Source organism: Acomys russatus, chromosome 11, assembly GCF_903995435.1.
Source record: "Acomys russatus chromosome 11, mAcoRus1.1, whole genome shotgun sequence".
In the NCBI taxonomy this organism is placed as follows: Eukaryota; Metazoa; Chordata; class Mammalia; order Rodentia; family Muridae; genus Acomys; species Acomys russatus.
The window spans coordinates 62,165,823-62,192,144 of record NC_067147.1 but is presented as its reverse complement, the minus strand read 5'-3'; the positions used below and the strand labels follow the sequence as shown (position 1 = coordinate 62,192,144).

At 48.0% G+C, this 26,322-nt stretch overlaps 1 protein-coding gene and 1 pseudogene across 1 annotated transcript; both read left to right on the top strand.

The window, feature by feature from the left end:
* Positions 1-4,732: 4,732 nt before the first annotated feature.
* Positions 4,733-18,308, top strand: LOC127195101 (H-2 class I histocompatibility antigen, K-Q alpha chain-like; annotated as a pseudogene).
* Positions 18,309-23,348: 5,040 nt separating this feature from the next.
* Positions 23,349-25,854, top strand: LOC127195100 (H-2 class I histocompatibility antigen, D-P alpha chain-like). Its single transcript, XM_051152537.1, has 5 exons — positions 23,349-23,418; positions 23,659-23,928; positions 24,941-25,216; positions 25,342-25,403; positions 25,846-25,854. Exons 1-5 carry the CDS (start codon positions 23,349-23,351, stop codon positions 25,852-25,854), a joined length of 687 nt encoding a protein of 228 aa, XP_051008494.1.
* The last annotated feature ends 468 nt before the right edge of the window (positions 25,855-26,322 follow it).

Here is a 26,322-nt window from a genome sequence, read left to right as displayed (position 1 = left end):
AGGCATTTGTAGGGATGTGTCCAGTGTATGTGCTGTTTCTTATGTTGCCAGTCAGCCTGTTTTGGCCTGAGTTGATGGCCCTTAAGATGTTTAGATTCAAGTTTCTATATGATTTACATTTTATCTCAGCACTGAGTCTGGGGTCACTGTCTTCTGTTATCAATGGTCCCTGACAAAAGTAGGGAGTATCTCAGTCACTGTCTCACCATGGATCTCTGTGATACTCCCACCAAATTATTTAGAAGCAAAGGCTTGTTTCTGACCACCCTGGGTGTTATAAAATGTCAGTAATACCAGCACACAGAATGCTTTGAAAACAGGAGTTAAGAAAGTTCAAGATCTACCTGGGCTAAATGCTGAGACACTGTTTCCAAAGCAAGTCATTAAAATTTGCCGGGTGTGCTGGCCTACGTATTGAATCCCAACACTCGCTCTATTATCTCTCTGTCTCTCTGTCTCTGTCTCTGTCTCTGTCTCTGTCTCTGTCTCTGTCTCTGTCTGTCTCTCTCTCTCTCTCTCTCTCTCTCTCTCTCTCTCTCTCTCTCTCCTTCTGAATGTGAACCAGGGCACAAGAGACCAGCCTCAAAGAAAAGCACATAGAAGCAGCATTTCTGGACACAGTCTAGACTGATCGTTATTTATTTTATAATTCTGATTTCAGGATAAGGCTGACTGGCTCTTCTAAGAATTCCCAATGGAAGTCACAGAGACCTGCTGGGTTTGGTCATGGAAAGATTAACTGCTGGGTGAGGAATCTCTAGAGCCCTGCTTCCTCACCACAAAGTCGGCTCTGAGCCCTGGCATCCTGGGAGCAGTGTCTGGGGACAAGTTGATTACCCTGGTGCCTGTACTTGTCCTGTTGACAACATCTTCCAGAGTCCTAGCCCAGATGCTGACTTGACTGACAGAATCAAGGAAGAAAATGAAAGCAGAGGTCTCTGTCTGTCATTGAAGTGTCCAGCTCTGGTTCCCACGTCCTCACTGTGACTTCATGGTTTTTAAGTGATGTACTGAGGCCACCTGCAGCTATGCCTTGGCTTCCAGGGGATCAGAGATCACAGAGATTTGAGGAAGAATTGAGGAATTTAGGGTGGAGTTGGCTCTGTCATTGGTTTGCACACCATGTCCCAAGAAGGCTAAGAATAGAAGTGGTAGGCGCTGGGAAAGATAATGTAGTGCTGGCCGATCTTTGAAGGTCTCCAACTCAAAAATCTCCCCACTATCTCCCCATGACGCCAGGCTGGCCCTCCCAGAGTGCGGAGACTCAGACATGCAGCACAATACTTTTAACATTCACAGTGAACATCTAAAAATCATCATACGACCCATGTCATGGCTGCCATTTAATATCTCGAGATTAAGAACCAGGTGATCTTGCTAATATCCCTTTCTCGGGTCTTATATAGATGCTTCCTGTTCTTGCCATATCTGTATCCACACAGCCGTCATTTATTCTGTATGATCTTATCTTGGTGGCATAGCTTGGCTCTGTGGCCTGTGGCAGCTCCCATGGCTCTGTAGCTGTTGCATGGCCTCATGGGAAATGGGAAGCCCTGGGCATGAGGAATGAGAAAGACTTTCTCTACCTAAGTTGTCCCCTCCCTGCTGCATCCAGTGGCTGTGAGTTCCCATGTAGCTCAGATCTCATCTCTTCCCCCAGAGGCTTGGTCCTGTGTCCCAGGTGTAAACTAGAGGTGCCTTGAGGTCTTGTTAGGGGAAGGTCCTCCGCCATGGGCTGGGCAGGATGTCTCAGTACACACAAGAGAGAAGATCTACACCAGAATCCACAGCAACCTGGCTCCCCTTCCCCAGACTCCACTTTTAGGATGTCTGCTTCTCAGATTTACTCCTCAGTTAGTGTCAGAGGGGATACCAAGTGTTGGATTCATTCCAGGCCCTGGGATCCAGCACAGAACAGTCCTATCATTACCCTGGGACTGGAAGGGTGGCTTAGTTTTTAAAAGTGCTAATTGTCAAAGTCAGTCCCTGCTCTCCACATAACTGTGGAGAATGTCCTGTCCATTCAGTAGATCAGAGTAGGGGTTCGATGTTCACTACTCGTATTGTCCTTAGTTAGTGCAATAGTTTGAGCAGACCCCCGGGCCCCGATCCACCCATCACGATGTTCTTCTTGTAGGTTTCTAGGACCCTCTGGGTCCTTCTATTTCCCCATCTCCTATATTTCTCTTACCTAGAGTCCCAGTAGGATGTCCTCACATCTATCCCAATCTCCTGGTAAGTGAAGACTTTCGTGGGATGTGCCTTTTGGGCTAGTGCCGAATTATGAGTATATACCATGTGAGTCTTTCTGCTTCTGGGTTACCTCACTCAATATGATCATTTCTAGTCCCATACATTTGTGGGGAGGCCTGGTGTCACTCAAGGAAAGAATAAGCAGGCTACCAAGATGAGACTTAATATCCTATGACCATATAGTGGGAGAGGAGGGCCCCCTTGGTCATAGACCTAGGGGAAGGGAATAGGGTGAAAGCAAGAGGGAAGGAGGAATGGGACGATACAAGCAATGGGATAACAATTTAGTTGTAATCTGAATAAATTAATAAAATTAAAATTTTTAAAATTTAAAGTGCTAACTACTCTTGCAGTGGACTGGAGTTCATTTCCAAGTATCTTCAAAGGGTGGTTGACAACCTCCTGTTATGGCGGCTCCATGGGATTAGCTACTCTCTTCTGCCTTCTACAGGCAACTCCAACAGATTAGCATGTACTACACATACACACACACTCACACACACACATACACACACACATACACACACACTCATACACACACTCACACACACTCACACACATACACACACATACACACACACTCATACACACACTCACACACACTCACACACATACACACACTCACACACACTCACACACACTCACACACACTCACACACATACACTCACTCACACACACACACATACACTCACACACACACACATATACACACATGCATAGACAGAGACATACAGGTAAGTAAAATCTAAGATTAACCATAAAACCTGGGTCCTATCTCATAGGCAAGTTCGGAGTAGTTGTGAGGCTGACATACATGCCGAATGGTGGTTTGTATTAACCTGCTTTTAACTTGGTGTGGCAAAAACACCATGACCAAAACCAACTTGAGGTAGAGTTTATTTCTTCTGACAAGTCCCAGGTCACATTCCCTCACTGAGGATGTTAGCCCGGGAACTCAAGCCAGGAACATGGAGGCAGGAGTGTAGATGCCTGCTGCCTACTCACTTGCTCAGCCTGCTTCATGTATAATCCAGGAGCTCCTGCCCAGCAGTGATTTGGGACATCCCACAGCAACCACTGATGAAGAAAACAGCTTGCAGACACACCTGAGGCAATCTGACGGACGTACCCTCTCCATTGAGGTTCATTTCCTGTATCCAGTCAGGTTGACAAAACTAAAACAAAAGCCAGGACCTGTTCTTCATGAGAAATGCTTGCTATAAGGCTTAAATGTTTTCTCACTTGGTCTCCAGGTGGAAATGCTTTGGAGAAAATTATGAAACTTCCTGATATGGAGCCTACCTGGAGGAACCCTTCATGTCCTTCAAGTCTCCTCTCACAACTCTCAGCTCACAGCTCACCTTCACACTGAGGTCGTGCTAAGCCCACGTCACCTGACCTGTCCCTCACCCATGCTCTGGATGACCTACCACTTGTGTCTTCTGCATGAACACTGACCCCTGGGCCTCTGCAGAGGGTCTTCTCTCCTTGTTCCGCACAACTCTTACTACTCAGGGCTGGTTTGAACCATAAGCTGTTTGTAATTCTCCGATGGTTCCTACATGGAACTGTCTTTTATTACATAATAACCCTCAGGAAATGTCACATATGTTGGCTGGTCACTTCTTACTTTAGCCCTCTACTTAGGGAGTAGTGGGAGTCTAGCTGATTTAAAGCAGAAATGCAGATTCCAGTGTGATGCACCCCAGGGACTCTGAGCTCTGGCTCCTCTAAGGAGGGCTGTTTCTCTCCTGAGCTCTGGACTCCAGCATATGGTTCCAGAACTGAGACATGGATCAGAAGGGTTCAGGATGCATACACATAAAAAGTAATTTAAAATAAATCTATAGGTATTTTTCCTGTACATTTCTGTGAAGCTGCATTTCCTAACTGCACATAAAACTAAAAGGTTAAACAAAAATAAAAAGCCAAGGGATCTGTATTGTGAAAAATGAGGAAATGGAGAGGCAGACAGAGAAATATTGATTATATTCACCATATCATGGTGTTTTTTTTTTTAAAATAGGTGTTCCTTTTTGTAAGCCTTGTCATTAATATCTCAGAATTCTCTGTCCTAAGGTGGTGAACATGGATTGATATAATCTACACAGGCATGAATACCTTTAAGGAACAATCCATTTCTAAGACTCTGCAGATACCCTGACATCTCAACATCTGAGATTTGCTGACTCAATGGCCTCTGGGCTGGACTCAGAGGATATTGTGCCCAGATGAGGGGACAATGATCAGGGTAAGCAACTTGTCCCCTCACACTGCTCCTCGGATCCTGGGTTCCCGAGCTGAGCTGGGCTGCAGGGCCCTAGAAATTTCTCTTCCCGGAGTTCATCTTCCCATGACACAAGCTTAACGCCCTCTGTCACTACCACTGGGAATTCTTAAATAAACCAATCAGGGTCCTCCATACCAAGATTGTAAAATAAACACACACTAGCAGAGACCCAGTCTCCGCTCTCAAGGATGAAGACCTTGGTTCCTGAGGCTCTCCTCCTGCTGCTCCTGGCTAACCTGGCCTTGACTTGGCCTCCAAAACGTGAGTGTGGGGGTCCATAAGGAAAAACGTAACCTGGGAAATAAAGGACTCCATCCCCTAGGGGTGCAGCACCAGGGAAGTCTGTCTCCTCCCTAGCCAGAACCTTCTGTTTTCTTCTCCATTTTGCATCCTTCCCTCTGTCTCTGCCCCACTCCTCCTGCCCCAAGCTCTCCCCAAGTCCATGTTGTAGAGCTGCATGGAGTCCTAGTGTGGGGTCAATGACTAAAGGCCACTGCACCTAGGTTCACTCGCTGAGAATTTTTGCAACTCTCCTGACCTGGCCTGGCATCATGTAGCCACAGTTTATCAGTGTTGGCTATGTGGATGACATTCGGATTGAGAGAATCAACAGCAGAGCAGAGCATCCCAGAGTGGAGCACTGTGCACCTTGGGTGGATCAGCAGGAACCACATTATTGGAAGATGAAGACAAGGGCTACCCTGGTTGTAACACAGATGTTCCAAAACTGGCTGCAGAAAATGCTCAACATCCGCAACTATACCACAGCTGGTGAGTGTGCCCAACAGAAATCTCAAATTTTGAGCTCTCCATAATGTTACCCCCAATTTCCATGTCCAAGGTTAACCCCCTGAAAATGGTATTCTGTGGTGCCAAGGCTGCAGAGAGCCACATGACACTGTCCTGGTCTTCTGTGCAGTTTAAGACCAAATCTGGATAGTTACAAATGCCATATGGGAGGGACCAACCCCCTGTAGGGCCGCACCCATGGGCCATATTGTTGGAGTGGCTGAGAGTGGGTGCTCCCCCAGGATATCACACAATCCAGTAGAGAATTGGCTGTGAGGTGCTGCCTGGAGGGCACGTCGGTAACCGGTTCTGTGAATTATCCTTCAATGGCCACGAATACCTAACACTAAATGAGGACCTGAGAACATGGACCACAGTTGGCAAAGCATCTGAGATGCTCAGGCAAGAGTGGGAGGAGTTGGGTTTCGCAAAGGGTATGAAGGTTCTTGTGGAAGAGCAATGACTGGACCATCTCCTCACCCAGCTGGACAATGGGAAGAAGATTTTTCTGAGAACAGGTAAGGACAGAAACGGCCCCATCTGCTCTGAGACTGGAGCTCCTGTCCCCTGAGGATTCCTCCTGAATGGAACAACTGGAATACTAAATCAGGATTGCATCAAAGGGCAAAGAATGCTTGTGGGTTTCCTGATTCAACTAGAGAGAGGGACTCTCCAGAGGGCTAAGTCTTCTCTCTCAGGACAATTCAGTCTGTCAGTTAAGCAGCAGTTTCTTCCATGTGAATTGTTGGCAATGGCCTCCCTCAGGCCGGTTCACTGTCCTTCCAGAATGACATTGGGGTCTGACCATAGTGTTTCTGAGTCTGTCATCTCCACCCAGTCAGAACCAGAAGTCCATATTCCTAGAGGGAGATCCAGTGTCTTCTCTGTTCTGGATCATGCTGGTTCTGAAACTTTCCAAGGAATAGATCACACCATCCTTATCCTGAATTTAGGCTGCGATGTGGTCAGCACCTCTCCTCGTCTAAACCAGGTTACTCAAACACTGATGGATCTTCAGGAAAAATGAAGAACAATGCTGATTTTTCCTATTTGTTCCCCTCAGACATCCCTAAAATACATGTGACCCATAAGGTCAGACCTGACAGGAAAGTCACCCTGAGGTGCTGGGCCCTGAACTTCTACCCTGCTGACATCACCCTGACCTGGAAGAGGCATGGCAGCAACCAGACACAGGACATGGAGATAATGGACACCAGGCCAGTAGACGATGGAACCTTCCAGAAGTGGGCATCTGTGGTGGTGGCTTCTGGGGAAGAGCAGAGCTACACATGCCATGTGGTCCATGGGGGACTGCCTGAGCTGAGATGGGGTAAGCACTGGGAGTGAGCACAGAGACCATTTATAGAGAGAGTGGGGGTCCTTTGGGGGGAACTGGAGCAGGGTCTAGACTGAGAGCTGGAGGTCAGAGGCCTCACTCTTGATTTCCCCTCCTTTCCCTTCCCAGAGCCTCCACAGCCCTCCATCCCCATCACGGCCATTACTACTGCTCTGGTTCTTGGAATTCTGCTTGTGGCGGCTGTGGTGACTTTTCTAATATGGAAGATAAGAACTAAAGGTAAGGAAGGGGCAGGGTCTGAGCTCATGTCCGGGAGACTGTGTGGCTCTCTTCATGTGCGGTCTTCTGTCATGTTGCCTTTCTCTGGATCGGCAGTCACAGCTCTAGGAACATGTTTGGTACAAGCATGAGGAGATTTCTCTAGACCCTCGAGACCCTGCTGCCTCCATGACTTCTAATAAAAGGGTCTATTTCTAGGCATAAAATGTGAGGTAGTACCGTTCAGGCTTTCTAGTAGATACAGAAGGCGATGGAGGATCTCGGCCAGCCCATCCTCCTCCTTCAGTCCCATCTTCAAAGGCTTTGACCTGGTCTTGTTTCCCCTCCCCCACACTGGGAGGTAAAGTTCCTTAGATGCTCAGCTGTCTGTTCATTATTTATAGGTGACACCCTACAAAGACTGTTCTGTGACAGGGATAAAATCAGAGGATTGAACACTGGATGGTGGGACCTCTTAGGATCGTAACCATTGAGTTGTGACTGGCTGTACAGTATGTCACCATTAACAATGCAGATCTGAATTTCTTCCTTGTCCTCTTTACCTGCAGGATAAGGCAGCTGACTAAGCCTCACTGCACAGGCCTGGTTTCTCTTTCTCTCATGTGGCTTCCTGAGCTGATGACTTCTCTTCCTGCATCTGTGAATGTGTCTGTCTCCTGTGAGCACAGTGTGAGCAGGTGGTGAGTGCAGCCCAGCCCTGCGCAGCAACACCCACCACACTATTATTCTTTCACGAGTCATCTCTCTTTGTTCCCACCCTGCAGGCTGGAAAACCTCTGCCCTGACTGAACTCCATTTTACACTGAGATACAACTTGATGATTCTGTTTTTAAATGGTTTATTCATTTTATACACCGTGGTGTTTTGCCTACATGTATGCCTGTGTGAGGATGTCTGATTGTCAGATTGGATGATTTATTGGTAATGAGTAAAAAGATGGATAAAATAAAGCTCAGAGCTTTTTTAAATTTGTATTTGCTGTGCTAAGTCCATTGCCTATGGTGACAGTGGGAAGCTGTGTGGAATCAAGTGTGTCTGCCCTGGGCTTTCACACTGCCCTTTCCCCTGCATCCTCTTGCCAGCCTGTGATCTCTGGTCTTTCAATTAGTTCCATCAGGATATGTGATCAGAACGTCTCAGGCCTGTGTAAGGCCTGGTCATCCTGTTGAGGCCTTAATGTGATATCCCATCAAGAGATGTTTAGATTCAAGTCTCTATAGGAATTTCATTTGCACTCAGCATTGTGTATGAGACTGGGGTTATTGCCTCCTGTTATAATTAGCCACAAGTAGGGAGTGTTTCTACCATTGTCCCCTCATAGATGTGTGTGGTACTCTCACCAAATTTGTTAGAAGCAAAGCCTGGGTTCTGACCCCTGTGGGTGTTATAAAAAGTCAGAGAATGTTCTGCAAACAGGAGCTGAGCAAGTTCCAGATCTACCTGGCCTATGTGCTGAGACACTGTCTCCAAAGTAAGTCACTAAAATTCAATAAAATAAATGAATTATTTAAAAATTAAGTAGTAAAAGTTATGTACATGGTCTACTATGTTAAAGTCAATCCAAAAATATCTCAACTAAGTATTTGAATTTCAAAGAGAAAGTAGGTTGATAAAAAGAAAGTTCTGTGGAATAAACCAATGGGACAGTACCTGAGGGTAAAATATTAAATCCCTAGAGGGTTTCATGCTGGTCATTAAAGCATGAACATAGGATTTCAGAGCATCCAATCACTTTCAAGGAAACTGGAAAACCTTCAAAATTAAGCAGGGACTCCTATGTTAACACATCTACAGAGAAGTTCCCAGCCAAGGAAGAGGAAAGTGTAGCTGAAAATTTTAGCATTAGCTACAAAACTAACATCATTGACAGCATAAGCACTCTACGCAATGTCTGAGGGACAGAGAATTTTCTCCAGTTCCCAGAGAAAGATCATAGGACAGACTGAACTTATGGCCCCAAAGCACACTTAAGTATATTATTTCTTGGTTATTCCAGTAGAGACTGGAAAAGGTTCATGTACATGGTAGCTTTCCCCACTCTTGTTAAGAACAACATGCTAAAAGCAGAGCCCTCTAAAGGGAAGACTGTAACAGAGAACCAGGTTTCTGAAACAAGTGATGGGCCCTTCCTCAGGCAAAAAGTACATTTCCAGAAAACCATTGAGTCCTTCCACAAAGGAGACCTCAGCCATTCTCTATCCAAGAAAGGATATATGGTCTCAGCACCCCCATGTCACAGTAGGGGAGTCCTGGACCTCTCTTTTATACCTTTTGTCAGAGCCTAAATAGCTCCTCCCTCTACCCTGCTGCTCCTTTTAGGTTTCCATGGTAACCTAACTTCCTGCTTCATATATCAAGACTAGGATCCAACATGGAGAAGGGTCCCACTACTTCCTGACTCACACTCCATGTGGTATTTCCATGGCGAGGTATCCAGGCCTGGCCTCTGAGTTGCTATTTGGACCACAAGTCCTTCAGACAAGGAAGTGACTCCCAGGATGAAGCCTCAGATGCAGCATATGAAGCAGATGGGTCCTGAGCATGGGAGGTGGAGGAGGATCAGCTGGGCCATGGCTGCACTTCCCCAGTGGGCCTGAGATCCCTGCTGTGCTGGCAGAACCAGAGAGTTCTCTGAGGAAACCACTGGCCTGAGGAAAACCACAAGGGTCAGGATTCACAAGCCTTCTGATAGGAACGGTAAGTGTCCCCTCTGATAGGAGCAAGTGTCCATTGATCCCCAAGTAAGGCTTTCATCACAGGCCGCAGCTATTTGACATTGTGTTCCCTGAAGTTAGGTTCTCAGTTCCTCACACAGTCAGTGTGGACTGACGTGACCCACAGAGGCTTGATTCTCTGTTAGATCCACACAGTTTCTAACTGAGTGTAGACACCTTGAGTACAAAATGGTTTAGAACAGCTGACACATTGGTCACTGTGCTGGGACTCAGAAATGTGCTGTAGAAGGACATGGATCACTTGTCCCCAAACTCTGTTCCTGGGGTTTCAGGCCCACGTTCCGGGTTAGCGTGAGCAGAGAAGCTGTAGGGGCTTCCCAGGTCCCAGAAGTTAATCTTTCCTTTACCCAGCGCACCCTTTCTGTCGCTGCATTCATGGGCCTATCAGTGTAATCCAGATCAGGTCATGAAGAGAATAGAGACCAGTCCTGACTCAGCCTCAGTGCCTGAAGCCTGTGACCCTGTACTGTCCTCCTGGCATTCCTGGCTCCACGTCACTGATGCAGAGCCATTTTGTGAGGCCAGAGTTGAAGCAAGAAAGAACTTCTGCACAGAGGAGTCAGACTATGAATGGCCTGGATGTATCTTCAAAAAATTCTCATTTTTTTCTGCCTTCATTGACCTGTAATCTTTCCTGGTCCTTCGGCACAGGGGTTGTATCTGCAATGATCATCAGTTCCACCTGATATGTGCTGAGGGGTATTACAGAACAGAAAACGTTACCATCTGAGAACTACAGAGTGGGTCACAGTGCAAACCAACCGTGAGTAGAATGTGCTTTTTAGAACAGGGAGAGAAAACACTCCTTGCAGAGGCATGGAGGACAGTGTCCTGCACAGAACTCAAGAGAGAGGGCACAGGTGATCGAGAGTGTGGGACATGACAGGTGACGCTGATAAGGGAAACCATCAAGGCCTCACCGTGATGGTGAGAGCCCTGAGCTTTGATGGAAGAGTCAGAGGACATGAAGGATTCCTCCAGCCAGGCTGCAGCTCAGGGTGCTTCCAGGCTAGGCTGTAGGGCATTTTCTTGATTCATTGTTCATGTGAGAGGCGCTAACACACTGTGTGTGGAGCAAGGGTGAGCAGGCCCTGACTAATAGACAGAGCAGGCTGAGCGAGTCAATAAGCACCAGTTATCCTTTGAGTCTGTTTCTGCTCCTGTCTTGAGTTCCTGCCTTGACTGAGTCAGTGATGAAATGTGACTTTGAATTTGTCTGAAGAAATAAGCTCTTCTGCATTTTCTGTTTGGTCAGGACTTTTTTAAGGGAAAAAACAAGAATGGAAAAAAAAAAAAAAAAAAAAAGCCCAAAAAACAAAAACAGACTAATACAAACTACCAGTGAGCCCCATGACAACTAAATAAAAATCACAACCTTGGTTTTTAAGATTTCGTGTGTGTGTGTGTGTGTGTGTGTGTGTGTGTGTGTGTGTGTGTGTAGGATGTGTCAAATGAATGAGGTGACTGTGGAGGGCAGAAGAGGGCATCAACTCCAATCAGCTGGAGTAACAGGGCTTGTGAGTTTCCCTGTGATGGGCTGTGTGAATGAGCTCAGGTCTACTGCAGGAGCAGTAAGCACTTTCAACACTTTCAAGCCATCCTTCCAATCCCAGGGCTGTGATTTCCACCTGCTTCTCCTTGCTGAATCCCAGGGCCTGGAACAAGGTCAGGCACTTGGCAGATTCTCCAACACTTAATGAGGAGTAAATGTGAGAGGAAGAGTGGAGTCGGGAGAAGGGAAGAGAGGTTGCTAATGGATGTGATAGAGGCTCTCTCTCTCTCTCTCTCTCTCTCTCTCTCTCTCTCTCTCTCTCTCTCTCTCTCTCCCCATCTCTCTATCGATCTCTCTCTCTCTCTCTCTCTCTCTCTCACACACACACACACACACACACACACACACACACACATACACACACTTGTGTCCTGAAGCACCCTGTCATGAACAGTCCTGAAAACCTTCTCCCAGCAAACGCTACATCCCACTATAGCTGGGACACCACACCAAGCCTCTGCCCAAAGGATGAACCTGAGCCACAGCTGACCTCATAGCCCCAGGAAATAGGAGGGAGGGGACATCTTGATTACAGGAAGTCCTCCACATCCTGCTTGCCTGCTGATTTCCAAAACCCAGTCCTGTCAAGACACAACTATACAGCCATGGCAGCTGCCCCATGCCACAGCCACAAACTCTCCAATAAAATAAGATCACAACTAACAAATGATGGCTGTGTGGACACAGATGTGGCAAGAGGAGGCCACACCTGCACAGGACCAAAGAAGAGATGAAAGGAGAGACACCTGGGACCTTAATCTCAGGGATATAAAATGGTGGCCATAAGGTGGGTGCTATGATGCTCCTTAGAAGGTCGCCCATGAGTGTCCAGGATTGTAGTGGAGGCCTGGTTGTTAGAACAATCATCCTGCTGTCATGGAGAATGACTGGGCAGATGTGTTTTCTGAGAACCATCAGAAGAACCTCATTCTCAGCTCCTGCCATTTCTTCTCTCCACCCTCTGGGCCCATGGTCTTCATCAGTGATAGAACACATACACTAATTGTGAATCCTCCCTGAGCCTCCTGTGATGGAGGCCACCATGCAAATAAAGCTAAATTAGGAGATCTGAGCTAACCAGAAAAGACCATGACATACTAGTGAGGGCATGAGAACCCCAGATCAGGACCCAGAGCTGGACACTTCAGTGACAGACAGAGACCTCTGCTTTCCTTCCCTTCCATGATTCTGTCAACCAGATCAGCATCTGGGCTAGGACTCTGGAGGATGCTGTCAACAGGACAAGTACAGGCATCAGGGTAATCAACTTGTCCCCTACTTGTGATGACATCACTTACCTGCCCTGTGTGCCTGACCCTGTCCAGGGCCATAAAAAAGCACAGAACCTCCATGTGGTCTCTTTCTCTACCCCCCCAACTCCCATCTCTCTACTTTCTCTATCTCCTCTACCCTGCCCCCCCCCCACTTGCTCTTTCTCTCCCTCTTCCTCTCTGTCTCTGGGATACGCCCTACCCCGTTTTCCTTCTCCTCCCACGCTCATTTAATAAACTCCTCTACAACATAATATCTGAGCCTTGTGTTCTATCATTATCTAATTATTATATATAAAATTGGTGGCCCATGCGGGGAAGGTTATTCCAGAACTGTCTTAAGTCTGGAATCCTTTCAACTGAACTAATTTCCTTGTGGGCCAAACTTCACTCTTTATCTCCATTTATTCCCGTCTAAACCCATCACTGCCCTGACTTCAAACCCCAATTCTAAACTGCGGCAAATTGCTGCTCCTTTGCTGTCTCCTGGGACCCGGGACCCGGAGCACAGGTATCTCTCCCCCGCTGTCTGCATGGCTACACATCCCCCACCGACGCTCCCTGCCTGCTATATCTCTGGTAAGGTACCTGTAAATCTCAACTTCTACCCATCAGCAGTGGACTTCTGTGATGACCTCGAGTAGCTTTCCTCTGATTCGACACCAAGTGCCTTGGACTACGTGTGTTTACTGCCCTGGATGGTCTGCTTTGATTCCGAGGAAGGCTAATAATGGCCCATCTCACCAAAGCCCTCGCAGCCCCCTGCTGCGTCCTGCCAGCCACAGCCTCTGTCCTGCTACCCCACCCTGGGTGCGTCTCTATTTGATTTGTTCCTATTATGCAGGCTACACAGAGCTGGGACGGCAACAGGGCTACAGCAGCTCCATGTCTGCCGCCACACGGTAGCCGCCATGTTGTAGGTAGAGCCTCTCTACCACGTATACCTAGAAATTCAGTGGACCTGTGCGCGCGCAGGGCCCCTACCTGAGCCTGGCCTGGCAAAGGCGGGCTAAGGAAGGCTAGGGGCAGAGTCAAGCTCCGCCATAACTGACTCCAAGCCTCCATCAGCGAACACTAGCTTTAAAGAGTCAAATACACCTGGCTTCTTTTCTCTAAAACTCAGCCTAGACAATTAAATAGATGCTGTTTCTTCTGACTTCAGCTAACCTGGATTCAACTACAAGCTTCCTGGCTAATGGGTTTCATACGGTTTTTAAATTATTGATTAATTACAGATAACTAGATAGAACGATTGCTTCACTCAAATATGCTAGCTAAGCCTCAAACTTGTCAGAGATCTGCTGAATATGGCATTTAACATGTGTAAATTTATTATAAAAACAGATTCCCAGATCATAACAGTAGCTCCAAATGTCTCAGAAGACTTGCACACAATGGCAGGTGACTCCAACCTGGAGTGTGGCTTCTGGCCATGGAGCTAAACTGCTCCCAGCATCTACAACAGATCAGCCTGTGGACAAACTGAACTCCTGGAGAGTCATTGTCTCACATTGCTGAACACAAGGTGAGGTCAGCCTCTTCCATGTTCACCTTTCACAGAGCAGCCCTGTGTTCTGTGCCTGATGCGAGGCTGTCTCTGCCCATGGTCCCAGGCTGTCACAGGAGACAACCGGGACACTGTCTGTTTACTGGGATCCGACTAACTAGTCATCTCTGTCATTTGTATTAATGCACAGATTCCTTTAGGTTACAATTTATCCTTCTCAGGTCTCTGATCACATTGACGCCTAAGCTGATGTTAGCTTGATATCTAGTCAAAGTTCAAATCACTGCCTTAAAATCCCACTCTTTTAACTAAAGACAGTGACTGCTCACAGCAATTTCACCTCCTGCTTAAAGCTTCCAAGAAGGTGTTTTAAGTTGGTAGATGCAAGTTATGAAGGTGAACATGTCTGAAAGATGCTTCGTTTCCTCCTGTTGCTATGACATTGTTGTATTAACTGTTGAGAGTGTTAACCCTGATCAATGCAGCTCTAATTTATTCATCTAATTATGGTAAAACATTCCACTATGCGATCTTATCATAGTGCTGAGATTTTAAATTTCCTTTTGTTACTGATCCACAGGGGCCAAAAAGGCTTCTCTTTTCCAGACTTACCTCAGAGTATCTGTGCTCTTAACACAAATTTCTTTTCCCAAGCCTGAGCTATGCTATATGTCTACTGCCCTTTTCCTATAATGCTTACATGTCTAACAATGTGTATTTCACTGCAGATTACAAACAGTGATGATGCTAATGTGTCTGAAATTTACCTCCCTTTATGAACTTAGAAGGATTCTTGTAAGCTGCAGGAAATCCACCTGTCCGGTCAAATGGAACCCAGATAAGAACTGTCAATCCAAAACCTGAGTTTCTCACCTACCACCGGTCTCTAAGGATGGGATTCCTCCTTTTCTCTGATTTTGGGACTCCCCTCACCTAACTACCTGATGCCACCTTTCTGCACCGCAGACCAGCTGACAGCCCCGGTCTGCATGACTGCCTATTTCTTCTCACTAACCTACAACTATAGGACTTTTTCACAGGGTGAAACCGCTGTTTCTGCTACAGCTGTTTCTGCTTCCACTTCTGTTGCTATCACTACCGCCACTGCCCAGAAAAAGCCGTCCATTCGCCATGTCTCCAGGCTCCTCTGGGATGCCGTCTGAGAATTTCAAATCCCTGAGCCCACATTAAGGGCTTCTAAGCTTACATGCCTCTGCAAGCAAACCTAGACAGGTCCAAACTGAAGCCTTTTAATTATTGCCAGCAATCAGGTAAAATGGAAGGAGGCTCCCATATCCAGACTTTTTCTTTGCTCTCCCATGTTCAAGCCTTTCCTCGGATAAAATGCAAAGGAGCTCCTTATATCCAGACCTTTTCTTTGCTCTCCCCAAATTCTCATCAATCGTCAGCATTGTCTTAAGCTTTTCTCTTTGCTCCCTCAAGAGTCTCAAATGTATTCCTGAAGGGAATTTTCTCCCTAACCTACTAACTTTGTCTTCAGCCCACATATATGTTCCAGTGTCCTGCCAGAGTGCATACATCTGGCACATTGTCAAAGCAGCTGCCCACAAGTGATCTGGTCCAACTTCGGATATCATGCCACCTGGACCTTCATCGTTCCTCCTAGCCTGACCTTCTCAGCTGCAGTTGCTCTCAGACCCTGGACAGCAAATCAGCAGCAGCCTGTTCTTCTGGAACCTGGCCTACATTTCAGACTTTAAACTCCCTATCACCACCATAACATCAGCAGGAAGTAGTTAAGATGATTACTTCACCCCTTATCCATTTGCCAAAAGCTGAAATGGTGTGCTCCAGACCCCGGACAGAGAGCTCCAGGTTCCCCCAGCACTCCTCGGTCTCTATCTGCTGCAGGACATGGCTGACATAGCCTGCGCTCTACCTTAAACTTTCAGGGCAAAACTTTTCCTTCCCCTTCACTATATAATTTGGACATTTATTGCTATTGCTTTTTTTCCTATCTCTTTTCTCCATTTGCAGGGCAGCCAAGAGCTGCTTCCAATGAACCTTGAAGGGGAGATAAACCTGTTTCTGTTTTGATCCCAAGTGTGGGACGGAGAAGAGGGCAGGATGTTTACCACTTAGATGTGAAAAGCAGGATGTTTTCCCACATAGAAGTCGAACTACTTCATGGGGGAGCTTCACGAAAAACACCCTTGAACAGACTGAGAGGAGATATGGAGAGGAGGCTTTTTGGCTGGGACTTGGCTTTTGGCTCTTCTTCCCTGCACTTCAAGAGGCTCCTAAAGAGAACTGCGCCAGGGAAAGTTTCAAGGCTTTAGACTCCAGCTGAGGCTTGAGGTTCCAGCTGCTGCTCCTGGTTCCAGCAGCAACTTTGGTGGAATTGCTGGTCTGCTGAAATCCTCCTGACTATGCCAAGGACTGATATCATTAAGGTTTCATTTTAGTGTTTTTTTAATATCCTTTTCTGTTTGTTTGGGTTAGTCATGTTGTTAGGGAGGTAGGCTTGTTTATTAAGTTCATAATAAAATATAATTAATTGGAAAATTGAGCCTACAGAACCTGCATTCATATACTGTAACTTGCTTTATATAAAATGAATCCAACATTCCTCATTTGTAATTATAGGAAAAGGTAGGAATGTTAGGATTCTGCTTCAGTCTGCCTATTTGTGATGTCATCACTTACCTGCCACGGAGACGTGACCCTCCCCAGGGCCATATAAAAGGACAGACCCTCCACATGGTTCCTCTCTCTCTCTTTCTCTCTCTCCCTCCCTCCCTCTCCTCTCCTCTCCTCTCTCCCTCCCTTTCTACCCCCTCTCTCTACTTTCTCTCTCTCTCTTCTACCCACCTACTTTCTCTTTCTCTCCCTCTTCCTCTCTCTCATTGGGGTACCCCTTTCCCCCTTTTCCTTCTCCCCCCATGCTCATTTAATAAACTCCTCTACAACATAATATCTGAGCCTTGCATTCTATCATTATCTAATTATCATATATATAAAGGGTGCTCGCTAGACCCACCCACACCTTCTTTATTAACTCTGGACTCTCTCCTTCTACCACTCTGTAAAGTTTTCTTTTATGCTTCCCTAAAAAGCCACAGGATTCTGGCCATCGCTCACCACTTCCGGTACCTTCTAGGCACATCACCCAGCTTTATTGTAGGGATCTCTCTGCTGGCACCGCTGCCTCTGTCAGGACCGGATCAGTGCCACTGTCAACACTACACAGATAAGCAGCACTCTGCAGAGCCAAGTATAACATCAGCCCCCACCACCCTCCCACCTTCCATGTAGTGAAAGTCATGGTGCCCTGCCTCAAGCCTCAGCCTGGGGCAACAATAGTAGTCTGCACAAAAGCCATGAGAGTCCATCCCCCCCAGTGGTAGCATCCCACCTCCAAGCTGCAGTGGCCTGCTGCTGTCCACTGCCTTTCCAGCCCTGTGAGACAGTACCTTCCGCAAGCTTCAGGGAGCCCATTGTCCCCACTTCCTCCTTCTTCAGCCAACAGCATCACCACCCTCAAGAGCGTGGCCCTTGAGCAGAGGACCACTAAAATAAAGTATCTTCCTGCTTCAGGGAAGTCATCCCCTCCTTCCCGCCCTGTAACTGTGGAGACTGGAGACAAAATAGCCTCATCTCCTATCAGTGCCTCAGCAGGAGCTGTCCCTGGTGACTATTTCTGCCTCAGCAGACACCTTTCCAGTCCAAGAAAGCCTGCTGCCGCCGCCATGGGAGCTGTCCATGGTGATGACAACATTTGCTCCTTCAGCCGCTGCCCTCACCATGGACTCTTTGTAAAATTTGACACATTGTAAGCTTTATTGCCCCTCAAGTTAGAAAATTGGCCCGACCTCTGCCTGAGAAAGCTCCAGCAGCCCAGCCACACACACCCTCCCAGACCTCTGTAACTGCCAACTCCAGCTCCTCAGTAGGGACCCATCCTAGATTATCCTATTTTGGGATGAGAAGTCTGGACAATTCCTGAGCTTCCCCCAGCTCAGACTTAAAATCTCACCAATTCACACTCAGGAAATCCCTGCCACTCCCTAAGAAACCCTGTAAACAAGCTGTGTCTGCTCACTTCCCTGCTGTCTTCTCCCAGGAGCAGAGGCAGCCACTTCTGGGTTCGTCTCTCCTCTCCTGAATTCCTCCCTCCAATAAATATCTTTTAAGGGATTTATTGTCTGCTATGACTCTCCTGTCTGGAGGAAGAGGAGGAGGAGGAGGAGGACGACGATGACAATGACGATGACGAAGATGACGAGGAGAAATATGATGAAAGAATGGAATTCAGGCTCCCAGGCTCCTCAGTTCATCAGTGTTTGAAGAACCCTCCCCTGGGAGCTGTATAGTCTCTGTTGAACAAGCCTCCTCTCAGAGCTGTGAGGTTCTTGGGCTCCCGTGCCTCAGGGCACCCTTGGGACACTGTTGCACATCAGGGCTGGGATACCTTCCCAATTTTTAAGAGTTGTGGACAGTCTTCCCCAAGTGCCAGAAGGCAGGCCACCCACCGCACCTACACAACAGCACTTATTCCTGTGAGAATTTCTTGTGTGTGCCTCTGTCCCAGCTGCATAAGGTTTGGTTTCATGCTTCTACAGAGAGTTAGTCCTGCCCTCTGCACTGTGTGTGAGTGTGGTGTCACTCTCCTTTGTGTGCCCTATCTCTGACAACAGCAGGAATATTTCTGTCATTGTTCCACATGAAGGCACCTGACCAAAGGACATTTTGTGGTATTGTCAACAGAAGTGTTTGGGGTTAAAACCTGGTTTATGACATCTCTAAGAAATTATCCTTGACCACACACTTACAAAAGTATGCTGTAGTGGTAGGAGCAGAGAAAAGGGACATGGAAGAGGGACAAAGAGGTCAGGGACAAAGAAGCAGGCTACCCATCAAGTCATCGTTAGGACGCTGATGTGAGATTTAGGTTTAAGAATAGGACAGAAGGACTTTTTCCCTGTTCCGTCCAATAACATTTCCTATTTCTTTTCTAATAAACTAGATATTTCTAGCCATTGCTCACCTCTGTGACAGCTGCTGTCTAACTTTCCCCAGTTCACCCTCTGGAGATTCTAACAGATTTTGTGTGTGTGTGTGTGTGTGTGTGTGTGTGTGTGTGTGTGTGTGTGCGCGCGCGCGCGCGCGCGCGCGCACGCACGCCCACCAGCATGGACCTTCTTGGTCTTGACCTCCTGATCCTCCTGCCTTCGCCTCCCTAGTGCTGCGGTTACACAGGTGTGCCATGACATCTGCCTTGTCTGAGACAGTCTGCTTATCCTCGCCTAGACAAACTACAGTAATTTACCGTGAGAGACAGGAAGTGGAAAATGACTATGTGGATTTTTGTTGTTGTCTGTCCTTTGAGAAAAGAATCTCAGCTAAGACAGCTTAGCTGTTAAAGGATGGGCTCACACCCAAAAATAGAGACGGGGCTCTCCTTTTGATCTCGGACACCTTGATGATCTCTGCTTCCCCATTGCTGAGATTACAGGCAATGCAGCATCGTGCCCTGCTCCGTTAGAAGAATTGTTAATACACTATTAGGGAATATTCTAAAACAAGGAATAAAATGGTTTTGTAGTGTCCTCGCCTGCTGTTCATGGGATGCAGATGAACTGAAAAGAAAGAGAAATTAGAATTCAACAGACTTCCATACTTAATAAAGCCAAATTCTCAACAATGACATAATGATATCAGTTTAGATCTCTGGTTCTTAAGCAGTGTGTCTTGACCTCTTTAGCACACCGCTGCCTCCCAGCAATATTAGTTCTATGGAAAGGGGTCACCACAACATGAGGAAGTGCATTAAAAGGCCACAGCATTAGGAAGCTGGAGAATGACTGCTTTAGATAATCCACTCACATTTCCCAGCAGCAGTGGTTATTAATAACAGATCAGTGAATGAAACAGGTTCGCACTAGGGACTCACAGAAGCTTCTTACAACCTCTCAGATGGAAATTGCTGGCTGCAGAGTGCGGGAACCTGGCGTCTCAGAGAAGCATCCCTGGGCCTGTGATCAGAGCCTCTGACCAGGACAGAACTCAGAGATGCACTGCTGGAGTTGACATCACAGAGGGTCTTGCTAACCTCACAGAACTGTCCAGCAGCCAGTACAGACACACACACCCCCATTCACGTGGCGTGGATCTCATTCCAGGAAGCTGAACAAAAAAAAAAAAAACTGTCTAAGTAAACAACTATCTCTCCAAAGTGTTGAGCCTTCATCTGCTGCCTCACAGAGCCGGTGGGGCTCTTCCTCCTGCAGATCCTGCACTCTTCACAATGTAGTTACAGGGGCCTTGCCTCCCTCCTCCAAGATAAACAGTATAAACCTCCGTTCATAGCCCATGAGTCCCTTACCCTGGTGACTACAACAAAGATAATGTCTAAGCTCTCAAGTTAACATTGGTGATTTGAAGCCTTGATTTCTTCAGCAGCAACTTAAAGGCTTTTAGATGCCTCCAAAGCTTCCGAGTGAAATGTGTGCCCATATTAGCCACTGAATTTCTTGTTTTCGTTTAGGAAGTTTGTCAAAGACTGTCCTACTTTACAGGAACATTCATAAACATAACATCTGTTCAGAGCACAGGACTGCCCCTTGCACATGGATGGGGCACACAATGAAGGGTTCAATGATGTCTAAAGTGCACAGTGTGAAAAGTCATGAGGCAGTACCACCTGTGCTGATTTAGTGACATACAAACAAGAAACGGGTGCAATTAGCCCACTCGATTGATGCATCCCTTTCACGGCAGCAATCTGGAGTGAGAAGCAGGTGCATACCTGAGTTCCAGGTCAGCCTGGTCCAGGCAGCCACTTCAGGCCAGGCATGGAGGCATACCGAGACCCTGTCTCCAAAAGAAAAGTAAAATTAGCAGCCAGTGTTAATGAAAATCTTTCTCCTGGGCCTGGACAGATGGGAGGAGCCCGTCCTGCTCTTGCAGAGGACCAGAGCTGATTCCCCAGCACCTGAGCCCTGCAGCGCACATGTTCCTGTAAATCTACCTCCAGGGTTTCCTATTCTCTCTCCTGGATCCCGTGAGGACACACCCCTTGCATACACTGAGAGACACACAAAAATACATACAAACAAAAACTGAGTCTTAAAATTGTTTCACTCAAAATGTTGGTGAAACTGAATTTTATCTGTGTTTCAAATAAAAGAACACTGGTTTTTAAAAAAAGATTTGTTTATTTATTTGTTTGTTTGTTTGTTTATTATGTATACATTGCTCTGCCTGCTTGTACCCCTGCAGGCCAGAAGAGGGCATCAGATCACATGATAGATGGTTGTGAGCCACCATGTGGTTGCTGGGAATTGAACTCAAGACCTCTGGAAGAGCAGTCAGTGCTCTTAACCACTGAGCCACCTCTCCAGCCCCCTGTTTTGTTTTGTTTTTTTAATCCTTGTGATCTGCAGTGAGGAAGATGAAGATAAGATCTCCCAGAAGTCTTAAATACCCAAAAATCTCTCTCGACACCATTGTGTCATTTTGGAAAATAGTTCTTTCTCTTTTTATTCTGCCTATGTGCAATTAGTTACTAATATCTGCATGGAATCAAAACTCTCAAAACCTCCACTTCCTAACATGGTAAACATGGATGATGTAATCCACAGGGCACAGTCACCATGGAAGGCTACACAGTGTCTACGCCTGCGCAGAAATCCTGACATTCAAACATTTGAGAATTGCTAACTTACTGGCCTCTGGGCTAGAACTCAAGGATGTTGTGACCAGGACCAGGCCAACAGGGATGAGGGAGAAAAAAAACTTATGTGCAGACGTTGATGCCATGATGTCTGGCTGCAGAACTGGGTCTGAGGTGGAGAAGCAGAGCCCTAGAGATTCCTTACCCAGGAGGTGATCTCTCCAATACCCAATGTGGGAATTCTTCCACTGGAGCGGCAACCCCAAGATCAAGGCTGCACCTCCAGCAGCTGCAAGATCAGAAGCCACCTCTGCTGCCATCACCCACAGCAGGGGCTGCTTCGGCTATCACCACCACTGCTCGGCTACCTCTGCTGTGGCTGATGCCAGTGCCACCAAGAGACACACACTTACTCACACACACTCATTTTCACACACACACACACACACACACACACACACACTCACACAACGCTCACTCACACACACTGATTAAGGGATTTCTCCGTGCCTAACGCTGCCAAAAACCTCCCCACTGCCCTCCCCACTCCCAGTCCTTCTGCCCAGAGCTCCCTGCCAGTCTGTCAGTCCTCCTCCCTGCCTCAGAGCAGCCATCCCCTCCTTACCACCCTGGAACTGTGGAGACTGGAGACAAACTAGCCACAGCTCCTGTCAGTGCCTCAGCAGGAGCTGTCCCTGGTGACTATTCCTGTCTCAGCTGACTGGTCTGTGAAAACCAGACACCTTCCCTGCCTCAGAAAGCCTGCTGCCGCCTCCATGGGAGCTGTCCACGGTGATGACACCCTTTCCTGCTTCAGCTGCTGCCTTCACAACCTCCACCTGAGAAAGTTACAGCAGCCAAGCCTCCTCTCCCCCCCCCACCCACCCCAACACCAGACCTCTGTAACTAGCATCTCCAGCCCCTTAGTAGAACCCATCCCAGACTGTGCTAATATGGGATGAGAGGTCTGGACAGAAACTCACCAATCCCTGAGCTTTCCCCAATCCAACTTTGAAATTCCACCAATCCACACTCTGGAAATGCCTGCCCCCCCGAAAGTTCCGCCCCTTAGCAACCCTATATAAAGGCTGTGTCTGCCTAATTCTCTGCTGTCTCCTCCTGATGGATTCATCCCTCCTCTCCTGGATTCGTCCTTTCATTAAATCTCTTTTAAGACATTTACCGCCTGTTGTAACTCTCTTGCCAGAGGAATAGCAAGAAGAGGAAAAAGGAGGAGGAGGTGGAGGAGGAAGAGAAGATGCAAAGAAAGAGCAGGACTCAGGCTGGAAGGCTCCCTGGTCCTCAGGACTTAGGGGTAACCCTTCACTGGGGGCTGCATCATCTGGAGAAGGAACAGGACCAGGCTCCAAGTCTCCTCAGATCCTCAGTGTTTGGGCATCCTTTTCCTGAGTGCTGTGTGGTCCATGTAGTGGAGGCCTCCTCTCAGAGCTGTGAGGTTCCTACACTCCTGTGTCTCAGGGTATCCTTAGACACTGTCCCACCTCAGGGCTGAGATGCCTTCCCAGCTCTGCGAATTGTGAACACCCTTCCACCCTAGTCCCAGAAGGCAGGCCACATCACCCACATAACGCATGCCCAAATCAGCAACAACACTCAATGCATCAGGTCTCTGGCACTGCCTCTGGGAATCCTTAGAGAAGCCAATCAGCCTCGTCCACATCAGGGTTATAAAGTGAAGACACACCAGTCCTCACTGAGACTCCACTCACCTCAGAGGATGAGGACCCCTGCAGCCTGCACCCTCCTACAGCTGCTGGTGGCTTTGGCCCTGACACAGAATCATACAGGTGGGTTCAGTGCCTGGGGGGAAATCGCTTTGGGGTAGAAGGACCACACTGGGAATACTCATGTCTCCATAGTCTCCCTTGCCTGCTCTGACGCTCCATGCTCCCTAGCTGAAAGACCCCTGGCCCGCTCCATGCCAGGTCCAGAGGCCCCGCACTAACCCCACTCTGGTACCTTGCCATCCCACCAACCTGCCTGAGTCCAGGTAGAAGAGTCTGGGTCTCAGTGTGTACCTCCCACAGGCTCGCACTGGCTGCAGGTTTTCTACACCTTGGTTTATGGACCGGACATCTGGGAGCCCCGGTTCATCCAAGTCAGCTATGTGGACACCACACCATTCAAGGCATTCGACAGCAATGCTGTGACTGCAAGGATGCAACCTCGGATTCCGTGGATGGAGCAGGAGCCACCTGAATATTGGGAGAAGGAGACAGAGGATGCCCTGAACGCCTCACAGAATGACAGAAAATTCCTTCAGGCCCTGATGAATCACTACAAACACAGCAAGGAAGGTGAGTGATCCCAGGTCTGAGGTCCTGTCCCCTCCTTGTCCTTAAGGTCTGTCCCACTAAGCTCCTCTCTAAACACCACATCCGAGGCTCAGCCATAGGCAAAGAGACCTCTGGAGACATTCAATATGGGAGAGCCAAACCATGACCTGGTTAGGGGTACAGTTTGAAACAAGATCCTGGGAGGGGGCGAAGCATCTCCGTGATGGTTGCTGAATCGGGGCGGGGCAGAGTATCTCACGCTACAGAGAGTGATTGGCTGCAATGTGGGAAATGGTGGGCGCTTCCTCCGCGGTCACTATCAGGTCGGACCTGAGCTCCTGGACCACAGAGGGCAGGGCAGCTCAAATCATAAGGCACAGCTTGGAGGAGCATAAAAGGGCAGAGGAATTGAGGACTTACCTGCAGGGGATATGCGTGGAAATGCTTCACAGATTGCTGGACCTTGGGAAGGAGACCTTGCTGCACTCTGGTAAGAGAGGCACCTGCCAACTCCTTCTGTTTCTGGTCCTGGGACTCCTGTCTTCTGAGGGCTCCTCCTATGCAGGGAGCAGCTGGAATGCTTACACTGTGTTGCATCAAAGGGAAGCAGCGCTCCTGAGTTTCCTGACTCCCCTGAGAGTTCGCCTTCTCCTGGGATAGATCAGGGTGTCAGTTAAGCAGCAGCTCCCTTCCATCTGTGAATCACGTCCTCGCTCAGGCCTGCTCTCTCTCCATGCACAACAACAATGAATGTCTGACTCCAGGGCTGTTGAGTCTCTCAGACCCTGCCCAGTCAGAACCAGGAGCCTATGTCCTGACAGGAGACCCCGAGTCTCCTGCTCTGAGCTGGCTCATGGTGATCATGAAATTTTCCCAGGAATGGATCACCCAGCTGCTGAGTTTAGGCTTCTGAGTGGGTCTGCTCCCCTCCCTGGTGCATCTCTCCCATCCTTTCCAGGGATGGTCACATGAGCACTGTTCAAACCAAGGAGGAATACAAAAAATGCCTGAAGTTTCCAACTGTCTCCCTCAGATCCCCCCCAAACACAGGTGACCCATCAAGTAAGGCCTGAAGGGAATGTCACCCTCAAGTGCTGGGCCCTGGGCTTCTACCCTGCTGAGATCTCCCTGACCTGGCAGAGGGATGGGAACAACCACACTCAGGACACTGAGGTGCTGGACACCAGACCTGGAGGGGATGGAACCTTCCAGAAGTTGGCAGCTGTGGTGGTGCCTTCTGGAGAGGAGCTGAGATACACGTGTCATGTGAACCATGAGGCATTAACTGAGCCTCTCACTCTGAGATGGGGTGAGGAGTGGGTGTGAGCACAGTGTGCTGTCAGGAAAAGTGTGAGGCCTTGTGAAGATCCTGAGTGGGATCAGGGTTGAGCGCTAGGGTCAGCGTCCTCCCTCTTCCTTCCCTTCCCTCCTCAGAGCCTCCTCAGCCAACCATTGTCCTCATGGCAACTCTTATTGGCCTGGTTCTTGGAGCTTTGGTGATGAGAACTGTCATTATTTTTCTGATATCGAAGAAATAAAGGTAAGGGAGGGGCAGGGTCTGAGGTCTGGTCTCCCTAGAGTTTTCCAGCACAAGCTATGAATGTACCCTGCCCCATAAAAAGGAAGGCTGTTTCCACACACAGGTGCTGGGGCCTGTGTGCAGACATGAACTCTATTGTAAAGCATAAAGGAAATAGTGGACAGACCCACCACCCTCTTGATGGAGGTGATGCCACAGAGAAGGTCCCTACTGAGAACAGCCCCTCAGGAAACCAGTTAATCCTCTTTATGTACAGCCTGCCATCATGTCTCCTCCTCCTTCCATGGAGCTGCAGGCTCAGTTCTGGAAACTTCCCTGGGGTTTGCACTAGGATGTTTCTCCCACTCTTGTACCTTTACTGTTTCCCTGGTCTCTCACTGGTTGTGTTCTTTCCACAGGGAGACTGAGGCATCTATACTTTGCCAGTAGAAAGTGGGTGTTGGTTCCTGAGACCCTCACAATATGGTGGACAGGCACTCATTGTGAGGAGGTCACACATATTCTCTTAGACCCAATGCTGTGGGCTCTTAACAGGTCTTATTCTGTATTGCCATAGGCAGAGACAGTGCCCAGAGGTCTGACGCATCTCTCCCAGTTGGATAGGAAATGTTCAGAGAACATACTCCTGTGCTGTGGTGACTCTGTGGTGGGGTTGTTTTTAGTATGGATGCCTGTTCTGTATCACAGCTTGACAATAACCAATAAGAATTTGCTCTTAATTATTCCTTTTAAACTGTGACATGCCCACCTTGTGTGACTTCAAAAGCTCCTGACTTTTCTTTCTCACACTGGCATCTCAAGTGTCTGTCTCCTGTCAGCATGACACAGGAAGTGAGTTCAGCCCAGATCCTGCCCTGTGTGTCTTCCCCAGTCAG